This window comes from Lissotriton vulgaris, chromosome 4_1 (genome assembly GCF_964263255.1).
Source record: "Lissotriton vulgaris chromosome 4_1, aLisVul1.2, whole genome shotgun sequence".
Taxonomy (NCBI): domain Eukaryota; kingdom Metazoa; phylum Chordata; class Amphibia; order Caudata; family Salamandridae; genus Lissotriton; species Lissotriton vulgaris.
This window is the reverse complement of record NC_141691.1, coordinates 1,674,844,990-1,674,864,260: the sequence shown is the minus strand read 5'-3', so window position 1 is coordinate 1,674,864,260 and position 19,271 is coordinate 1,674,844,990. Positions and strand designations below refer to the sequence as shown.

The following is a 19,271-nucleotide window of genomic DNA, read 5'->3' as shown; positions in this document are numbered from 1 at the left end:
GCAACAGGGTGTCCTTTGGACACCCTTGCACCCTTGAAATTATTCTCAATTTGCGATTTGCAAATTGCGAATCGCGAATTGAGAATATTTTCACATTCATTCCTATGGGCCTCCTGGCCCATAGAAATGAATGGGAAATTATTCCTTAATTGCGATTAGCAATTTGCTAATCGCAATTAAGGAGTTTTAAGAAATCGCAAAAAAATAGAGAATTTCTACATACATACCATTTTGCAATTCTCAAATAGCGATTCCTTAAAAATCGCTATTTGAGAATCACAAAAGTGTATCTTGATACATCTGGCCCTTTGGCAGGGAGAGGTCAGGAATGTGCCATAATCAGCATTATATAGCGCATTCCTGTCCTCTCCATGGCTGGCACACTATGTGTTGCCGAGCGCCAATGCAGGCACCCTTGCACTATGGTTCAAGGGTGCCTGTGTTGCTGGCAAGATTGCTTTTGTGCAGGGAGTGTCACTTTCCTGCACAAAAAACAATCCTCTGAGGCTTTTTCTTTTTTCTATGTGTGCTGCACAATGCAACACACATAGGTAGAGGAAAAAAGAGGATAAATAAACAAATTTATCCTTGTTACACCTATCCTGGGAAAGCGTAGCATTTTGATGCATTTCTAGGTCTACCACTCACGGTACATCTAGGAACACCCACGCTCCACCCATGGAACACCTCCCTGGGGCAGAGTACCGCAAGAAAGCGACTGGCGTGCCTTGCGTTAATCCAGGTTTCGCAAGCCACGCAGGGCCACGCAAGGTGGCCTTGTGTTGCTTGGTAAATCTTACTATAGATTTTCAACGCGCCGTGTCCCCTTGCATGGCGCAAGGGCAACGCAAAACCTTTAATAAATCTGCCCCTTAGCATGATGTGTTCTAGTGTATAATATGAACACGTGGCAGAGGAAACAGCATGGTAATGGCAACTGTGCAGGTGGCCTTCAGGTGTGGCAATATATATTTAGCAAGCTTCCATTGCAATGTTGCACATACTGAATGCAAAAAATTCTGGCTTTGGTTTTGTAGGTGGAGTTTTTTTTAATATATATCGGTTTTAATATACCTGTTCCTCACTGACACATATTGGCTCCCTCAGGACATGCCACAGAACGCATTCCAGAAGGGGGGGCGTGGTCAGCGATCCCTCGTAGGTCCAGAAGTCCATTGATGACGGCAGCAGCCCCGAAGGATCAAAGTCAGTGAACGAAGCCTTCTTGCCCTGCAAAGCACCGACAGCGGACCAAAAGTTAGATGTCTGAAATGTAACCAGGCAGGAGTACAAGGGTGTTTATTGTGTGCCAAACTGGGCTGCTGTTGCATTCTGAGCTCCTTTTATACTGCCAGAGGTGTTAGGCACATTGTGGCAGCCCATCTTTGTGCAGCACATTATGAGACGTGTTAGTTTCGTCTGTAATTCGTATGAATAGATGTACTCTGGTATATGATTTGTTATTTGCATCCCATTTACGGCTGTTTTACGAATTACATATTGACAAATAATTCCCCAGTGAAAAAGGACACTTTCGACAAGCATCGTAAATTAGAATCGGCCAAGGGTGCCTTCTGACTTATGCAGGACAAAAGAAAGCAACAGCAAAATGCAACCCTGGCGTAATTAAATGCTTAAAAGACACCTCTCTCATTTACCCCCAGGATGTGTAATATCCACTGAATTTGGATGACATTATTCTGGTCTTAATTAGCCAAGTCCTCATAACATCGTTGTTTGTTTTCCTTATGACTCACATGCAGTTCCGAGGAATCCTAAAACGTCAGATTACTGTAATCGTGATAAACCACTTAAAAAACAAAATAAATATTGATTCTTTGTATAGAAGATATTGATCCTCAAAAGAGAAGCTGGCTGTGGCAGACTTTAAAAGGGTGCATCAATAAAGTCAGCGCGTCTAGGCACGACTGAGCACTTGTGCATTTCAGCCGTCCCACAAAACACTGCGCTGCCATTCCTAACGGGGTGTTATTGATGGGAGATTTTACACAATGAATTGTTACCTTGGTTGGAATGAGATCCAGTGCGTCAATAATCTTTTGCATGTCAGGGTTTGCATGTCCTATCTGCAGGAGACAAAATTAAGAAAAGTGAAGTATTTCTTGCAAACAACTTTGTGTTGTGCTACACAATGAAAGAGCATTTTATATTGCATCATCATGGCACGATGCTTTAGAGCCCAGTGGCATCTTCTTGTTTCTTACAGGAATCTAGAGGGTTTTTATAAAATGATTTGGGTGAGTTGCTTAGAAATCAACTTACTCAACCTGTACAGAACATGTAAAAAAGAGTCATCATCAACAGCAACCCCTCCTTCAGAAGTTACATTGCCAAGAAGCCCAGTCAGTCAGTTATCAGTCGTCCCTCCACACTAAACTCTGTATCTTCTCCAAGCAGACTGCAGAACCGCGCACACCCTGGTCTGCCCCCACCGTGACAGTGGCAGCATCCTGACCACTGAGATCCCCAGCCTTTCATTGGTTGTGCTGAAGTGCATCTTTCATGCAGTCACCTGGCACATCACAGATGCAGGGAAAGGTGACCTCATCACATCTACTGTCACAAACCTACACTGGTTCAGGCTCTAGAAACACATCATCTCCAACACTCACTGTAGCATCTCCAAAACAGTAACCACCACCGAACCCCATCTCATAAGGCCAACGCGACCCACAACACCTTTCCATCTAGACAAGCCTGCGCCCAGGATCTTCACGTATGTGCCACGGGTCAGACTCACTCCTTCTCTTCTCCAACTCAGACCGACATTGAATTCCATCTCTTCAACGCGCTTCTGGTCTACCATTGCTAAGGAACCTCCGACACCTCGTTTTGCCTCTACTGAATGCGAAGTGACCCTCATCTGCGCTTTGAGACAACCCCTTTTATATGTTGATGTTTTGTTTCTTTCTACACAGGTTTGCACTCTAACTGTCCCTATAAAGTGATGTGTGGTCCCTATGACGGGATGTCTTGAGCTCAGGAATGGGCAGTAATTAGCAATCACTTTACAGGCATCTAAAATGCAAGTGCCACCCTGACCCACCGCTGCCTGTCCACTAAAACTGATCTCGAATGTTACCTGAAGATTATTCTCGAGAGTCACTGAACTCCCCGAAACTCAAGAATGGTTAGATCTCGTTAATAGCCATAGAGACAGGACATATAACGGGTAATTGTAATACCTGAATATATATGCAGTTTGGCTGTCTGTAATAAAAAGAATAGTAAGGATAACGGGCTCACTGGCTCGTGACAGTAAGAATGGGCGCGGCCATCTTGCACGTTTTAACGCTGGATGACGTAAGACGTTGTGGAGGAAGGGGGTAACGCACATAGCAAGGTCTAGTTTGTGTGCTTGATGTGGAACTGAATCTGCATGTGATACTGGAGAGGACCCTTGGTCCTGATAGTTCACATACTGTTAGTGCTATAGCTTTGTCCTACTTTACACTCACTGCTGGATCCCAGCTAGAGGGGGCTCTCTGTGAATGCACGAGAGTGCCCTCTGAGTGCCCGCAGGTGGGCAACTGTGTATTATCACCTTTCAAGACAGGATTCATTTTCTCAAGACCGTGGTGGCATGGTGTCATGAGTGGGACCCTTTTCGAGGAGAAGTAAGGGTGGACATTTATAATGGGTGCCCTATGGGGTGTGTGTTTTACACAATGGGAGTTGCACAAATGAGGCAGGTTTTTTTATCCAGGTTTGCACGCCTTGTGCTATGCATACAGTAGCAGGAAGTGCACTGCTGCTCCGGGGCTTAATTTTGTCCAGGACTTCTTGCGCCACATACCAGCAATGGCATTTTCTCGAGCCCTAGCAGTGATACTCTGTGGCAGCTGCCTCTGTACTAACCCTGGGCGTAGTGTGCGGAGTGGGGCTACGCGGAGCTACACAAAGTGGGCACAAAACTACGCCCACCTGCGCACTCCGCGTAGCCCCACTACGCGCTGCCCGCCTCCCTCCCGCCATCCCTAAATACTGCAATAAACGGCTAAAAAGCTTTTAAAAACACTTACCTTGTCTGCCGCGTCCCCGGAGCTCCCTCTCGCCGTCCCTGGACTCGCGCATTCATTTCGAATACTAATGCGCATGGCCGGGCGCCCGCGCATGCGCATTTCTCGTGAGAAATACGCATGCGCGGGCGCCCGCACATGCGCATTAGTATTTGAAATGGTGGCGCGAATCCAGGGACGGCGAGAGGGAGCACCGGGGACGCGGCGGACAAGGTAAGTGTTTTTAAAAGCTTTTTAGCAGTTTATTGAAGTATTTAGGGAGGGCGGGAGGGAGGCGGGTGGCGGCCGGCTACGCACCGTCTGCGGAGCGTGCGTAGTGCCGCCTGGCTACGCCCGCTACGCAAAATGCGTAGGAGACGGCACTACGCACACTCCGTGCACGGAGCGTAGCTGGCCGCCCACCCCTACTCTGTACGGAGAATAGTGAGGGAGGCAGGATATAAATATAAAAAATTAACTTATCTTCTTCCCCGCCGCCGCAAGTCTCTCCTTGCATCCTAGCAGAGCACCCGAAGCACCAAGTTTCCCGGACTTACCAGCCAATTACTACACTGCAGAGCAGTGTCGTGCTTAGTCTGAGACTGCCGAAATGGCCGCTCAGGCAGTAACTGGAAGGCTGGGTAAGTGCTCCACTGGTCTGTGCAACCCAGCCCAGTGAAGAACATGCCAAGTGTGCATGGCTGTTTGGACGGCCCCAGAGGACCGACCAAGCCGTCATGCGCACTTAGGGAGGTGGTGTACACCACTCCTGCTCCCTCTGAAGTGGAGGAGTCCAGCTCTGCCCCGCCCGACCAGGCTGGAGTCGGAGTTCCACAAAGAAAAAGAAAATGGTAATAACTTCTTCATATTATCATTTTATTTTTATTTTTCACTGCTCAACGAGCAGTGCGGCAACGCTCCTCTGCCTTAGCGTAGCCACTGGTGATACTCAAAGTACGGCCTGGGGGCCGCATGCAGCCCTCCTGAATTTTACATGCGGCCCCCTGGTTCAAAAAATGCACTGGGTTGCTGTTTATTTTTCTCCACTAAATAAATGGGCAAGCATTTATTTAAATGTTAATTTAATCTTTCAGCAAACGTGTAAAATATGAAAAAGTAAATTTAAAAAGCGTATTTCATTAACCTTCTGAACCGTTTCACCTTAGTACATCAGGTTATATCAGTGCATGGAGAAGTATTTTTGAGTCTCACCCTGACAACAATGCCAGTAGTGAACTAAGAGGCAAGTCAGTTATGTGCACCCTTTGGGTAGCCTGGATTGCTATTATACAGAAACATTATAGTTTATTAAATCAAACACAAAAGGTTTTGTACAGCACAAATCCTGAAGTCTTGTATTTGGAGGTCCTCTTATATGTGACAATGAAGTAAAAGGAGGGGAAAAGAAATATAACAATTGCCTAGGATCACAAAATGTGATCAGATGGGGAAGCCAGGTTTGGTCCATATTTTCGGGTTTTACGTTGTGCAATTCAGCCACTAGATGTACATGCCTCGCCTCACCTTATCTCTCCCCGCCCTCTCAACAGCCACCCTTCTGGCTTAAAAGCGGCCCTCAGTCAAATCGCAGATCAAAGTTTTTGGCCCCTGGGAAAATGTTTGTGTGTACCCATGCTCTATAGTGAAAAGAGTGTGGCAAGGTGCTTTTCAAGCTTCTGTAATCTCTGTCCTGAAGCAACTGATTAATGATATCTGTTGCTGTAGTATCATTTAAGACCGGACCTTTTTTACTTGACTTGACAAAACAGTCCAACAAGGTCACGTAGAGGTCAATATGCCAGACAAAGGTAAAGAGAGAGACAGGCCGCCTGGCCCAGACGTCTCTCCTCCCTGGCTCAGGCATCCGGCATTTTCAGAGAGGAAGTAGGTTTCAGTGACAGCAAAGGGCAGTGAAGATATCAGCAAGAGAAAGGAGGTTTGACAGTGAGAGGCAGGATGCATGAATAATAACGCAGGACTCAGTGCGGGTAACACTAAGAGGCAGGAGGTGTGAATAGCAGGAGCTGAATACAACTCAGGTGCAAGTAATTGCGAGATAGGATGTTAGTGAAGACGAGGGGGGCAGATGAGAATGACCCTAGGTGGGGAGATTATTGGCCTGTCTGAGTGTGATATCATACAATAAATCATGGCACAACTCTTGGTGGCCCGCAGCACTCAGAATGCCCCCCACTCCCACAGACCACACACAAAACCTCGGCATCACAATGGACTCCTCGCTCTCAATGAACCACCAAATCAATGCTGTCTCATCCCTTCTGCTTCCACACGCACCACCTCATTTGTAAGATCTTCAAGTGGATCCCCACCGAGTCCAGGAAAATGGTCACCCATGCACTCGTCAGTAGCAGACTTGACTACGGCAAAGCACTCTACGCCGGCACCACCCAGAAACGGCCAAAAAAACTGCAGACCATCCAGCCTCATCCTGAACATCTCACACCACAACCACATCACCGGCCACCTGAGAGACTTTCACTGGCTTCCGGTCAACAAGAGAATCACCTTCAAACTTCTCACACGTGCCTGTAAAGTCCTCCACAGCACCAGACTTGTGTACCTCAACCTCCGCCTCTCCTTCTACACTCCCACCAGACATATCCACTCTGCTCAACTGGCCATGGCCAACGTCCCATGGATCCACAAGACCACGGACAGAGAAAGATCCTTCTACCTCACTGTAAAGACCTGGAACTCTCTGCCTCTGCACCTTAGGCAATCCCCATTGCTGCTGCAATTCAGGAACGACCTCTAGACCTGGCTCTTTGACTGAACCGCAGACCGAGCCCTCCCCTCTACCCATCACCTTAGGACCCTCAGGGAGGAGTAGTTGTGCTTTAAAAGTTACTGATTGATTGAATGATTGATTGATTGATTGATTGATTGATTGATTGATTGATTGATTGATTGATTGATTGAATGCATTGTGAGGCGTGGTATGGAGGCTGCAAGGGCAGCATAGGCATGGACAGTTTGGGCACATTCAGAATGCAAAGTGGGAAATTCTTTGATTCTTTCTCTGCTCACCTGCAGAAAAACACCAAGGACAGCCAGACCATCACAATGCCGTACAGCCTCACCAAACGAGCTGTACTTTGTGTTCCAGTGCACCAAATGAAGCTGTGAAAGCAGAAAGAAATGTGGTTTAATAACACTGAATTAGAAAAACAAACTGCAACTGTTTACATTGATCAAATCCTATATGACAAACACCTACTGCAGGCCACTGCTCTAGTTTTAACGACCTCTAAAACTGTACCTTGCTCTAAGTGTGTAAATTAATCTCCTTGTGCCTACCAAAAATGCATGTGTCTTTGTGTAATATAACTAGTGCTCATGTAAAGAGCTCCAATACCTTCGGGTCGAGTTTGCACTATGTAAAACTGAAAAAACACATTTGTTTTTAATCACCTTTTCTAAAAGGCAAGGTGAATTTGTTTTCATCTTTCTCATCAGTTGGCACTTTCTAATAGAAAGAAGAATAAGACCGCTAGAGAGCTGTGAAGTAACTTCCACAAACCTATGTATGAAGCCCTTAGGGTTTCCCTTTCAGAAGTCTCACCAGCCGCGGCACATCTATCTGGGCTGAGGGGCCATGCCTCCTCACCTTTTGCCCCTCAAGAAGAGTTCCCATCAGGCTGAGCAAAGGTCAGCCTGACATACACTCTTCACTTTCAGGTCAGGCAGAAAGGAGCTAGACATGTGCTAAATGCACAGGCTCCTGGCTGCCTGAGCTGAACCTTGCTGGTCTGAAGATGTCACAGATCCTGTGGGCGTTACCTCCTCAGCTCACCTAAGGTCGTAAAGGCCCTTGTGACAAGGGAAGCTTTAAGCCTTGAAGTGCCCAGAGCCGAGTGTCAGTCAGTGACACTCATCACAGAGTGGGGTGAGTCATCAGTCTCACTGACTCCATCCCTCTCTGTGACAATATTGGAACTGCTCCCTTCCCTCATTGGCTGATTTAGGGACAGCCAATGAGGGAATGCAGCAGTCCCACCCTACCGGGGCCTCGAAGGCTTGGGACTGCTGCCTTCCCTCATTGATCAACCAATGGGGAAAGCCAGCAGTCTCAACCCTCCTGGGACTTCCAAGGCAGAGCTGCAATTAAGAGTGATTTTAAAAAAGTAATGTTTGGTGCCTGAGTACATGCGTGTATGTTTGAATATTTGGTAATGAGTGTTGTGAATGGATCTGTGTGCTTGCGCCTGTGTGTGAATGCATGAGTATGGATGAATGTGTCTGTGAGCATGTGTGCTCTGTCTGTCCCCCCCTGCTAAAATTACTGGCCACCAATGGGCGGCTGACTTCAGTATGTAATCTGTGTGGATTCAGTCTTTGGTGTTGCGCACAGAGTTATATAAAGTATCCACAAGCCAAGCTCACTGCAAGGCTTTTCCTAGAGCAGATTGTGATTGCATCACTATGCAATAACAGGGATATGATGGTCAAGCATCTGTCTAGTTCCAAAGGTGAGTTTGACAAAGTATCAGCTTGAATTGGTTGGAGATAGGCCTCAAATCTGTCACAGAGTTAACTGACATTTTTCGAATGCTGCTTCTAATGCGCTAATTCAATTTAGCAGGGAAATGCATTCACCAAAACTTTTTGCAGGGCACTGGGCGGAAGAGCAGATACTTCCCTCTTCACCCAGAGGATTTTGGATGACGGAGGCATGAATGTAATGACGAGGTATCTACATGGCCACAGTGCTTGTCATCATGACCTCTGTGGCAAGGAAAATTTACTCCTAGCAAGTGGATGAAGATGGACGCATAGAGCCCGAACCCCCACTGCAGATATTGAGACTGCCCTTGCAACCCTGAGGGCTGCTTGTAGATTACCCATGTTGGTGGAGCAGGTGACCAGCGAAGCAGTGAGGCTCAACAAATCGGCCTCATGTGGGTATCTGTGGCAATATTAGCCATCTATATGTCCCTCAGATGAGGTAGATGTGCCTCAGAACTCCTAGCAGAGATGTTTTAAGGCATGGGCAAAGTAGGCAATGGGAGCAGTCCAGCCCAAACTGCAAGGCCAGATCCTGCCTGGACTGGAAACAAGCTTCCTGGGACCAGGTTCGCAACATCACCACTCATCAGCCAGGCTAGCTTGACTCCAATGGCATGGAAAGCCCTGGGGTGGAATGGTGAGCAAAAGAACGATGTATTTAACCCAGATGTCTGGACTGGGGGTGAATGTTTGATTTTCACTGCATTCCGTCCATCATCTGTGTGTCTTTTGCTTTCTTGACCTAAGTGTGCCGGGTAAGCCCAGACAGGCTCACTGTGCCACTGGATTCAAGCTAGCCTGGCTGATCAGAGGTAATGCCCCGAAATCCAGGATGTTTGTTTCTGGTCCAAGGAGGACCTGGCTTGGCAGTTCGGGCTGGACTGTTCCTATGAGGAACAGGGTCATGACTGGTTTGCATATTGCTGGGTCTAAACTGGGATGGATGGTGAGCAAAAGAACAATGGATTTAACCAAGATATCTTGACTGGGGGTGAATGTTTGATTTGCTCTGCATTCCGTCCATCAATTGTGTGTCTTTTGCTTTCTCGCCCTAAGTGCACCAGATATGCCCAGACATGGGTCCTGGGCTCACTGTACCACTGTATTCAAGATAGCGTGGTTGATAAGAAGTGATGCCCCAAAACTGGCACCAGGATGCTTGTTTCCGGCCCAGATCTCTTGACTGGGGGGTGAATTTTTGATTTGCTCTGCATTCCGTCCATCATCTGTGTGTCTTTTGTTATTGATTTGCGTAAAGGCGCCTGTCCACAGTGATTGCATAGTTGATTGGCCTCCAAGAAGCAGACACTCAGGTGGCTGGGGCAGCTGAAAGTTTTTGTTTTTCTTGTTGCCTGCAGACGCTGTTACCACGGTCAAGTGGCTTCTTTCTGCATGTGCAACAGAGATGTTGCATTCTTTGGTATCAACTAAGAAAACGAGATATATAGTCCTGGGAGCCATGGCTGCCACAAGCCCCTGTCTATCACACAATGCAACGATCACCACTGGATGAAAACACTGGAGGACCCCTTTGTGCCATGAATTGACTCATCCAAACAGCGTAATCTGACCAGGAAAACATAGTGACAGTGACATTTGAGATGCTGGCCAGTGTGAGGAACCAGCCTCCTGCAGTGAAAGGATCACCGTCCAAGAGCAACGACAGACCTACTGGTTGGAATTTAGTTTTAAAAAAGGATAGAAAAATAAAGCATGCAGCATTCAAAATTAAATTCAACGTACTGCGCCAAGCCTTTCTTTTACATTTTTATTTCTTTAAAGCCTATGTTTCTCCTAGATGGTCTCGGTGTTTAATAATATAAAGCAGAAAAGTCATCCTATGTTTGCTGGAAAGTTTGTCTATCATGCATTTTTAATTAAAATGTCCAGTAAGGCCTTGTTGCAACATATTATTAATGCAGAATTGTATTGTATTCTTAGAGGGGTGGATGAATTTCAACTCTTAAGCAATATATCATTAGGAATCATTTCTCCTCTAAAAAGACATACTCTTTGATATTTGCTTCGTGAAGGCAACATTGAACAGGAGGACTGACTTTGATACACAAATATCATGGGGTGGTGTTATTTTTATCCTCGGCAACCTCAGCACATCAGTCTGTGATTTTTCCACGGTCCACATACATTTAAATTGGATTTGCATTTGGGCATTTACATCTCCAGCTTGACATTTCTGTGGTAGGATCTTGTTTTATCCTGTGTTATTCCTTTACAGGTTGCAGCAACTGTATTGTGCTCTCCCATATGATTTCTGGTGTTCATGAAAGGTTAGCGACTATGAACAGAGTGTACAGGGTACCTGCAATGTTGGCGTGATTGACTATTTAGGTTCGGGCCGAATTACATAAAATTTTTTGTCACCTACCTATTGGGTGCAGGAATAAAATAGTATATGTCCACCAGGAGGTACTTTTTGTCATTCTCTTTCTTCTGCTTTGATTTCATTATTGTAGGCACACCCACACCTACTATTAAGAATTATCTTTCCTCTACTAACAAACATCTCAAACGCTCCGCTCTGCGGAGGACTTAACACTTAATTCCATCCTTTCCTGGGATTGGTGTGTAAGGAGGGCCTTTTGATGAAGCATACTATCTAGAGGTGGATGAGAGCTATTGTCCTTTAATCTGATTGGATTTATATGAATTTTTGCCTCCTCAGTCTTTCTCCCTTTAAAACATTGACCATTAGCACCGTTTGTGTTTCTCGCAATTTAAATATTGTGTATTATTTGGGTGCAGGTGTTGCAACTGTATTTCAATGAATTAATTTTGCTCTTTGTATATTTTAAGATATGGTCATTTTCTGTAATATTTATTATGTATTGTTCTTTTATACAAAATAAAGCCTCAAGCTGGGCATTCCCATATTTGTTGCAGTTATAATAACTAGGATGTAATGCTTATTGACACAAGCTTCACACCACCATTTTGTAGCTTGGCCTTGATTGTTCAAGAAATCCACTCGAAGAGTCAAGGAGGCTTAAGAGGTTCATTTTTCTTCACATACCATGTTTACAGTGTCCTGGTTGATGTAAACATTCCTGCAATATCACATGTGACATCTCTATCCTGTTTTGTTATTGTGACTGCACAGATGAGGAAAAGGATTACCAAAACTGATACCGTAGGTGAAACTAATAGTGAATTGAAAAGAACTTCACATTCTTTGGATTCGACAAATAAATATTACAGATCAAGATAATGGTCATTATTAAGGTATTGCACCTACATCTCCCATGAGTGGCTTCCAATAGTGGCAGCCATTCTTGATATGGCTACTTTTATGAGTCCTGATCTTTATGTATTTTCCCTACTTACCAAAGAAATTCTAAGACCAATAGTAAAAGATGGTAATTATTGTGATTCCTGTTTCCCAATAAAGTCCTCGAGACGTTTGCAGGAACACTATGTTGGCACTGCACTTGAAGGTGAAGAGATGTCAAGATTTGGTTCTTATTCATGAATAAGCATGGGCGAATTTTGCGAATCTGGCGTTCGCAAATTTGCGTATTTGCGAACTCGCAATCCGCAAAATCCGCGAATTCTGGCGATTTTTTTTTTTGTGTGTTCGCAAGGGTTTCTGCCAGTTCGGGAGGGTTTTGTACCAGTTCGCAATTGCGAACTTACTTGTCGGCTCGCAATGGTCGCGACTATGTTGTTTCTACATCTGGTTCATCATCACAGGTTCACTGCACCCTCTGTTTCACCACTGCCACCCTGTTTCACCCATGCCACCCTCTGGTACATCAATGCCACCCTCTGGTTCATCACTGTAGATTATGGGGGGGGGGAAGCAAGCACACCTGCCCTGCTTCAACTGACATGAATTAATTTGGGGTTGATTTATTAATGTGTCACTGTTTTAAAATTCCAGTCTGGCACCTGCTTCCTTATCTGTAATTTGCTTTCTGTTGCAGTGCAATTTTTTTTCCAGGACCTTTGTGGCCTACTTGTAGCTATTCTATGAGCCTGCTGTGAGGGTCAGAGCAGGGTCATAGAATTTTTGCAACTAGCAACTGAACTCTGGAGGGGCCCCAGTCAGGAAGCACTACAGGGAATGGTTACTAATGATGAGTTTGAACTTTTGCACCTGCTGAGTGCTTTCAGTTTTGCAAAACTCGTTTTTCTGCAGAACAGCAACTGTAATGCCCCAAACAAACATAGGCAACTGAACTCAGGAGGGGCCCCTCAGGAAGTACTACAGGGAATGGTTACTAATGATGAGTGAACTTTTGCACCTACTGAGTGCTTTCAGTTTTGCAAAACTGGTTTTTCTGCAGAACAGCAACTGTAATGCCCCAAACAAACTTACTTGTGAAAGTTGATTTCTAATCCAAAAGTGATCCAAAGAAAGTCAAAAGGCCTCAAATCCAAAAAAGTGCAGGCAAATGTCAACCTGAGGAGTTATTCTGATAAAAATCATCATTTTCAGAAGGTCTATCCTGCTTGCTAGTGGATTTCTTGTGCAGAATTGCAAATTTTGTAATTTCGCAAGTGCGAGATTGTTGCTGCCCACCACACCTACATGTTCGCAATTGCGAACTCTCGCGATGCGTCGCCAAACTCCCGCGGGATCCTGCACCAAGATCCAAAATGGCGCAGCACTCGCAAAATATCGAGAAAAACAACTCGGCAAACGCTAAATGATGGTAAGTGAACGCCGCACGCCGCAATATTGTATCACCAAGAAAAAAAATCCGCTGCGTGTGAATTTGCGGATTTTCGGTAAATTCGCGAGAGGTCGCGGATTGCGAATTTACCGAAAATCCGCAAAATCCGCGAGCGGAACGGATTTTCCGCCCATGCTTATTCTTGAAACTGTGTTTACAAAGAGTGCTAACTAATCCTTTATTTTTTATTAAAAGAAGAACTAAGGTCCATATCAATTGTGAATCTTATGATTTTAAGATTACGAAACCTATTGATCCTTTATAGAGAAGAGTGAATTTATATAATAAATTGGTACACTGTTAAAAGGAATGGCAGTCGGAAAAAGCTAATAAGCTTGAATTAATTCTTGTTAGGGGGAAAAGTGAAGCCTTTTACTGCTATACAATTCCAAAGCGCAAGTTCCTTCTCCCATACTCTTGAGTACACGACTGCTGTGTGGTGCTAGATGTGGAAGGGATATCTTTCTGACACCTCCAAATGCCATTTCACAATTATGAAAATGGCAAACCATGGCATACCTTATACAAACTAAAATCTCCCAAATGCTGGTTATGATGTGGGGGAGTAGGGAGTGTCAGGTGGCTAGGTTAATATTATTAGAGTTGTAAGCCTCTGGAATACTATGATTACTGGTCTATTCCTTGTTTTCTAAGAAAAGACTGTGGCAGTAAAACAGCATGAGACTATATGGAAGTGTATCATGCATGTAGCAACAATGTTAAGTAGCATTAGCTTCAAGTGATAAAGTAACCATTCAAAGAAAAACCATAAGGATTATAGAGTACCAGAAAACCCTGAAATATACTGACAAAGAAGCAAAGTGCCTTGTTAATAAAGCATGGATCTTTGTAGTTTCGATAATGAAATGTAAAAGCATTTAGATAGAAATGATTTGGGAAAGATAAGAGGAATTTGGGTTAGTTTAGACTCTTTACATATTTCAACGTGCCTTGTATTGTTTTATTATGATAGGAAAATTATTTGAGGATAGGATATTATCCATATTAATGTAATTATTCTGATTTGTTGTTGAATAGGAAGGCTATTACTAGCAATCATCTGCTCATTGTTAAGTTAATCATGATTATTTTCCTGGGTGTCTGGGTTTTCCAAGGTGCATTTTGTTTTCTGGTGTTGGTAGTGTTTTCATTGTGTTTGCTTTACATTTTCTATTCTCTATCTGTCCCCACTTTAACTCCTTAAACCAGTTCTGTATTGTATTACTGGTGATATTGCAAGGCTGTTCTCTAAGACTAAAGGGCCTGTTTTATACTGAGCCGGACGGGATACTCCATCACAAACATGACAGATATCTGGTCTGCCAGAATACAACTGCCATATGTAATATGACGGATGGGATATCCATCACATTTGTGATAGAGTATCTCATTCGCCAAAGTCTAAATCAGGTCCAGACTGGACTCCGTGCCACATCTGTGGACAATACAGTGTCCAACAATAAGCCACCACACAACAATGAATATGGTTTGGATTTTTGTTCACCAAAGAGGACATAGTTGTTCGCTCTCTGATCAGGCTATTTAAAAATGTATGTTATTCATCTCTTTTCTATACATGACCAAGAAACCTTGGATCCAATGTGAAAGCTTTACAAACCCATAAAAATAAGCATAAAAATAACATAACTTGGCGTAACATAGTATACCTTAGCAGAGCATATGTTTTCATAATCATCTGTCAGCCACATCTAGGTATAGTCGTCCTGCATTTCAGGGCTGGTAAGAACATAGGACATGCATGCAGTTGTGTCAAAGAAAAAGAGAGAGGTGGGAAGGAGAACGAATGGCTTGCAAAAGGGATGGGACTGTGGATCGCCAATAGAAATGGGCTCAGACAGTGTTTTTCAGAACAGTATTTCTATCAATTTACATTGAAATTGCTCGTGGTTTTCAATAATAGAGAGCTACAATGCTTACATCTTTCTGTCTTCCCTGAAATCTGTCCTACATTTCCTGCATCCTGTTTCGCTTACCTCATTGTAGGGATAGTTGTGTAATGATATATCAAGTACAAGCTTTGATGGTTCTTGCTTTACCTAACTAGAATCTGGTTATTATTTATGCAACACATTGGGTAGTCTTTAAATTTTAGTTGAAATACTGGAATTAGGCTACGTCTTACTAGTGGCACACCATCACTTTTAAACAAATGCCTTATGCTTTGTGTGCAGCCCAAATATGTACTGTAGTTAAAGGAGTAACTGCTGAAAAAAATTGCCTGATCATCACTGCCTAATTGTGGTGGGCGTTTGTGTAATTTTCATAGGCGTATGTTCACAATGAATGAGCAGACATTGACACCCATAAAGGAGTATGAGCGGAGTGGTGAGAGAAATACAAATAATTTGTGTCGGTTGGAACACCAAAAACAAACCCCTTCTTGAGACATAGCTGAATATTTGCTTTTGGAACAATATTTCATAATTTTCTATGTATGATTTCCATGTGCTACAGCATCAAATGTTTCACCTAAGCTATGAACAAACACATTAGTAGTATTTTTTGGTCAAGTTCCTTGCCACTGCTTATGAATGTAAATCTGACAAATTCATAATCAATATCCTCGAAACTTCTTATTGCAGTTTTTGTTTCTACTTCGTGACTACGATAGGGTTTCAAGTGTGTTCTCTTCTTAGAGGATCCTCAGTGTGGTATAGGAAAAGACATCTACATAGCTAAGGAACATTTGTTATGCCCCACATTTTTTTGTGTTTCGCAGTACATTGTAGAATAGGACACTTTATATTGCATGCGTTTACAACACATGTAATTACATGGCAGTCGTTACAACGACTACGTTGTTACATTGCAGTACATTACAATGCAAGTCGTTACATCGACTTGCTTGGACTTAGGAATAGTATAATTTACTATTCCAACTCACGTGTGCACAACAGTAGGGAAGGTCTTGGAATAGTAAGTTATACTATTCCTTATGTTAGCGTGCCCCCTACAGCAAGTTGATGCAATGACTTGCGTTGTAATGTACTGCGATGTAACAACATGGTCATTGTAACAACCGCATTGTAATTGCATGCGTTGTAACGCATGCGATGTAAAGGCTGTTTCTCTACATTGTAATGAAGCATGATTATCATATACCTTTTATCTGATCGCAGATATTTACTCCAGAATATTATCATTAAAGAACGCATTCCGGCTTGGTTATCTATACTTCTGTAAAGCTCATTGTATCGCATTGCAATTTACTGCAACTCGTACCATTGACAGAGCATTTTATTTACATCTTTCTCTAATATAAGGATCGCCTTTATTGTTCCTTTGTTTCAAGAGTGATCCATGTTCCATGGTATTTTGGTGAACTTGGAGTACCCACACTTGAGTCTCCTGGTCCACACCAACATTTAATAAACTATTCTGAAAATATGCTTGATCAAGTCTATGGTTTTTCATTATTTTATTCTTGTACATTTTCCTGATCTTTGATCTCAGTCAAGTGGTGTTAATAATCATTCGGCAATTTTTTTCTTAAACTATAATGTGTTCCAAAACGCATTTATGTGCCTTGAAAAGTCAATGCATAATGATGTAAAACACAGTGCCACATCTTCTAAGCATAAGAAAACATAGACCACAGCGACGTACCTCTGCAGCATACTTGTGGCCATTAACAGTGTGTTCGGATCCATGGTTGTCACAGTTTCCCCAGTGAAAGTGAAATTGCTTCAGCCTGTACAGCCCAGTGAGTGCTCCACCACTTATCACTGAAATTCAAATAAAATATATATGCTTTATTTTGGATTCTTTGTTTTACATCTCTGCTAATCTATGCATTCAGCACAGTTATTCCCTCAGTAAAGTTATGTTACATTCAGGATGTTCTTTTGATGTAATAGTCTACATAAACAAGGCCCCTTGGCTGTGAACCAGAAAACCTAATCGACCAAAACACTAGAGGCTTCCCAACATTTGCAATTTGAAGGATAAAGAGATGTTCATTAGAAGGACATTCCAGAGTTGGCCATCCTGGACGAAAAACTTATCTACAAATGCACCCTTTTCAGAGGCTTGCCACTTATGCTCTGGAGCAGTCTACGTGGCCCCAGGGCTCTCGCTGATTCATTAAAAGGTCATATACAGGAAGAAAGACCACTGATTGTGTACAGTTTTGTGCCCATCAATAGGGATTCTAACTTGGATGGAAAAAGCCTGTTACAACAAGTTGTGATATTTGGGTGACCATGGGCAGCAGGGATTCCTTCATTATATCCACGTTGCTTACTTTGTCAACCTAAATAGGGTATGACCCCCTTGCATGGGGCCATATCTGTAAGACCAGAGTCAGCAAGATCCCACACAACCATAATCTCTGAGTTCATAGTAATGAGTGGTCACTTAGTCTTCTCTCGCATTCAGATAGGATAAGTGGGTTATTTTTCCTTCAGAATGTTTGTAGAACATTAAAGAGGAGCTGCTTGTCATCCGAATAAATACATACATGTATACTGAAAGAACAAACAAATTCATTGATGAGATTTTTTAAGCATTATTATCTGGGTAGACCCAGGCGGAAACTTACAAGTCAGCAACCATAGAGCCATTGAATATAAAAAAAAACTGATAAAAATAAGTTGGTCCAAATCAAGGCTGAACATGAATTCTCAATGTTGTGAAGCCTGGTTAGGAGAATAATGTGGTTGACTGTTCTGAAAGTCGTGGATAGATAAAGTAATTTCAGTGCCCAGACAGAATCCACTTTCAACTCCTGTCGTAAATCAACTACAATTGCAGTAAAGACTTATCCGCTACAATGCATTGCATTGAAATCTGTCTGAACTGTTCTGCATAGGGTGCTCATCTTTATGAAAGGTTGACATTAATTCATAGCCATCTGCTCATTAGGTGCCTAATTTAGATTGGATATTGGCTAATAGTTTAGTAAACCTTATAGAATAGAATGCGATATTTCGGCAGAAGAGTCACCAATTCTAATCTCAGGGTCTCTGGGATTGTCCCACAGGTGGCGGAGTGGTAGATACATTCTCTAAATAAACAGGCTATGGGCGGATGCCAGGAGTAGCCAGGTCTTTAAAAATACAAGCAGAACACAAATGAAGTGGAGATCCTGAGGTCTTGCCACTGACATTCAGCTTGAGTATTGTGCCGTGTTCCTGTATCACCACTTAGCATACACAACAAGAGGATGGCCGGAGTGCTGAAACTTTTCAACCACCCCCCAGTCAAGAGATCTGGGTTTAATCCACTGTTCTTTTGCTCACTCCCAACCGCTCCTACGGTCCTCCGGTGCTTGTTTCCGGGCCAGGGAGGAGTGGAAGTTCGGGCTGGACTGTTCCCATGAGAAGCAGGGTCAAGACTGATTTGCATTTGGCTGGGTCTAAACTGTGGGGGCATGGTGAGCAAAAGAACAATGGTGGATTCAACCCAGATCTCTTGACTGGGGGTGACGAGTTGAAAAGTTTCAGCACTCCGTCCATCATCTTGTTGTGTTTGCCACTACCACCATTTGCCATGTGCTCTCGAAGAGCCAATGCCAAGCGAGTAGTACTGAGCGCTTTCCAAAGTGAAGTTTCTGTTTCCAGTAGGTGTATTGTGGGCTGCTGGAAATACCAGGTGTAACTGAATTCGATTCATCGAGAAGCGAGAAAACGACTCTACAGAGCTCTACACAGAAGTCAAACCGGTTTACTCAGAGTGAAACACTGGGAAGACGTCTAATAAAGCCCTTGAAAAACTACCCATCCACAGGAAAAACTGTTCTAAAAGACAATCTCAGGACTGAACGAAGACCTCTCCTAAAAAAGCAACAACTTATTTTTGGGTCACAACACCCTCAATAGTCCTCAATGGGGATTCTTCCCAATTCTTCTTTGTCCGTTTATACAGCACGAACTTGACCCGAAAGGTATTGGAGCTTTGCATGAGCACCACATATTGTGCACAGCAACACATATATTTTTTCTGTGCACGGGGGTTTAAGTGATGTGCTCAGAATCACAGGTTGTTGAGCCAACGGCGAGTCTCGTTCCAG

The 19,271-nt window shown here is 43.6% G+C and overlaps 1 protein-coding gene across 4 annotated transcripts in view; it reads right to left on the bottom strand.

Annotated features, from left to right (window-relative positions):
- Window positions 1-19,271, bottom strand: part of LOC147724396 (carbonic anhydrase 2-like) — a 100,304-nt gene that overhangs the window by 17,090 nt on the left and 63,943 nt on the right. For all 4 annotated transcript variants that reach the window (XM_086965956.1, XM_086965955.1, XM_086965957.1 and 1 more), the window contains exons 4-7: window positions 16,868-16,986; window positions 7,068-7,160; window positions 2,025-2,087; window positions 1,075-1,230 (exon numbers count right to left, since the gene is read on the bottom strand). In XM_086965956.1, the coding sequence (XP_086822082.1) occupies window positions 1,075-1,230; window positions 2,025-2,087; window positions 7,068-7,160; window positions 16,868-16,986 (431 nt within the window). The remainder of the gene's footprint in view (window positions 1-1,074; window positions 1,231-2,024; window positions 2,088-7,067; window positions 7,161-16,867; window positions 16,987-19,271) is intronic.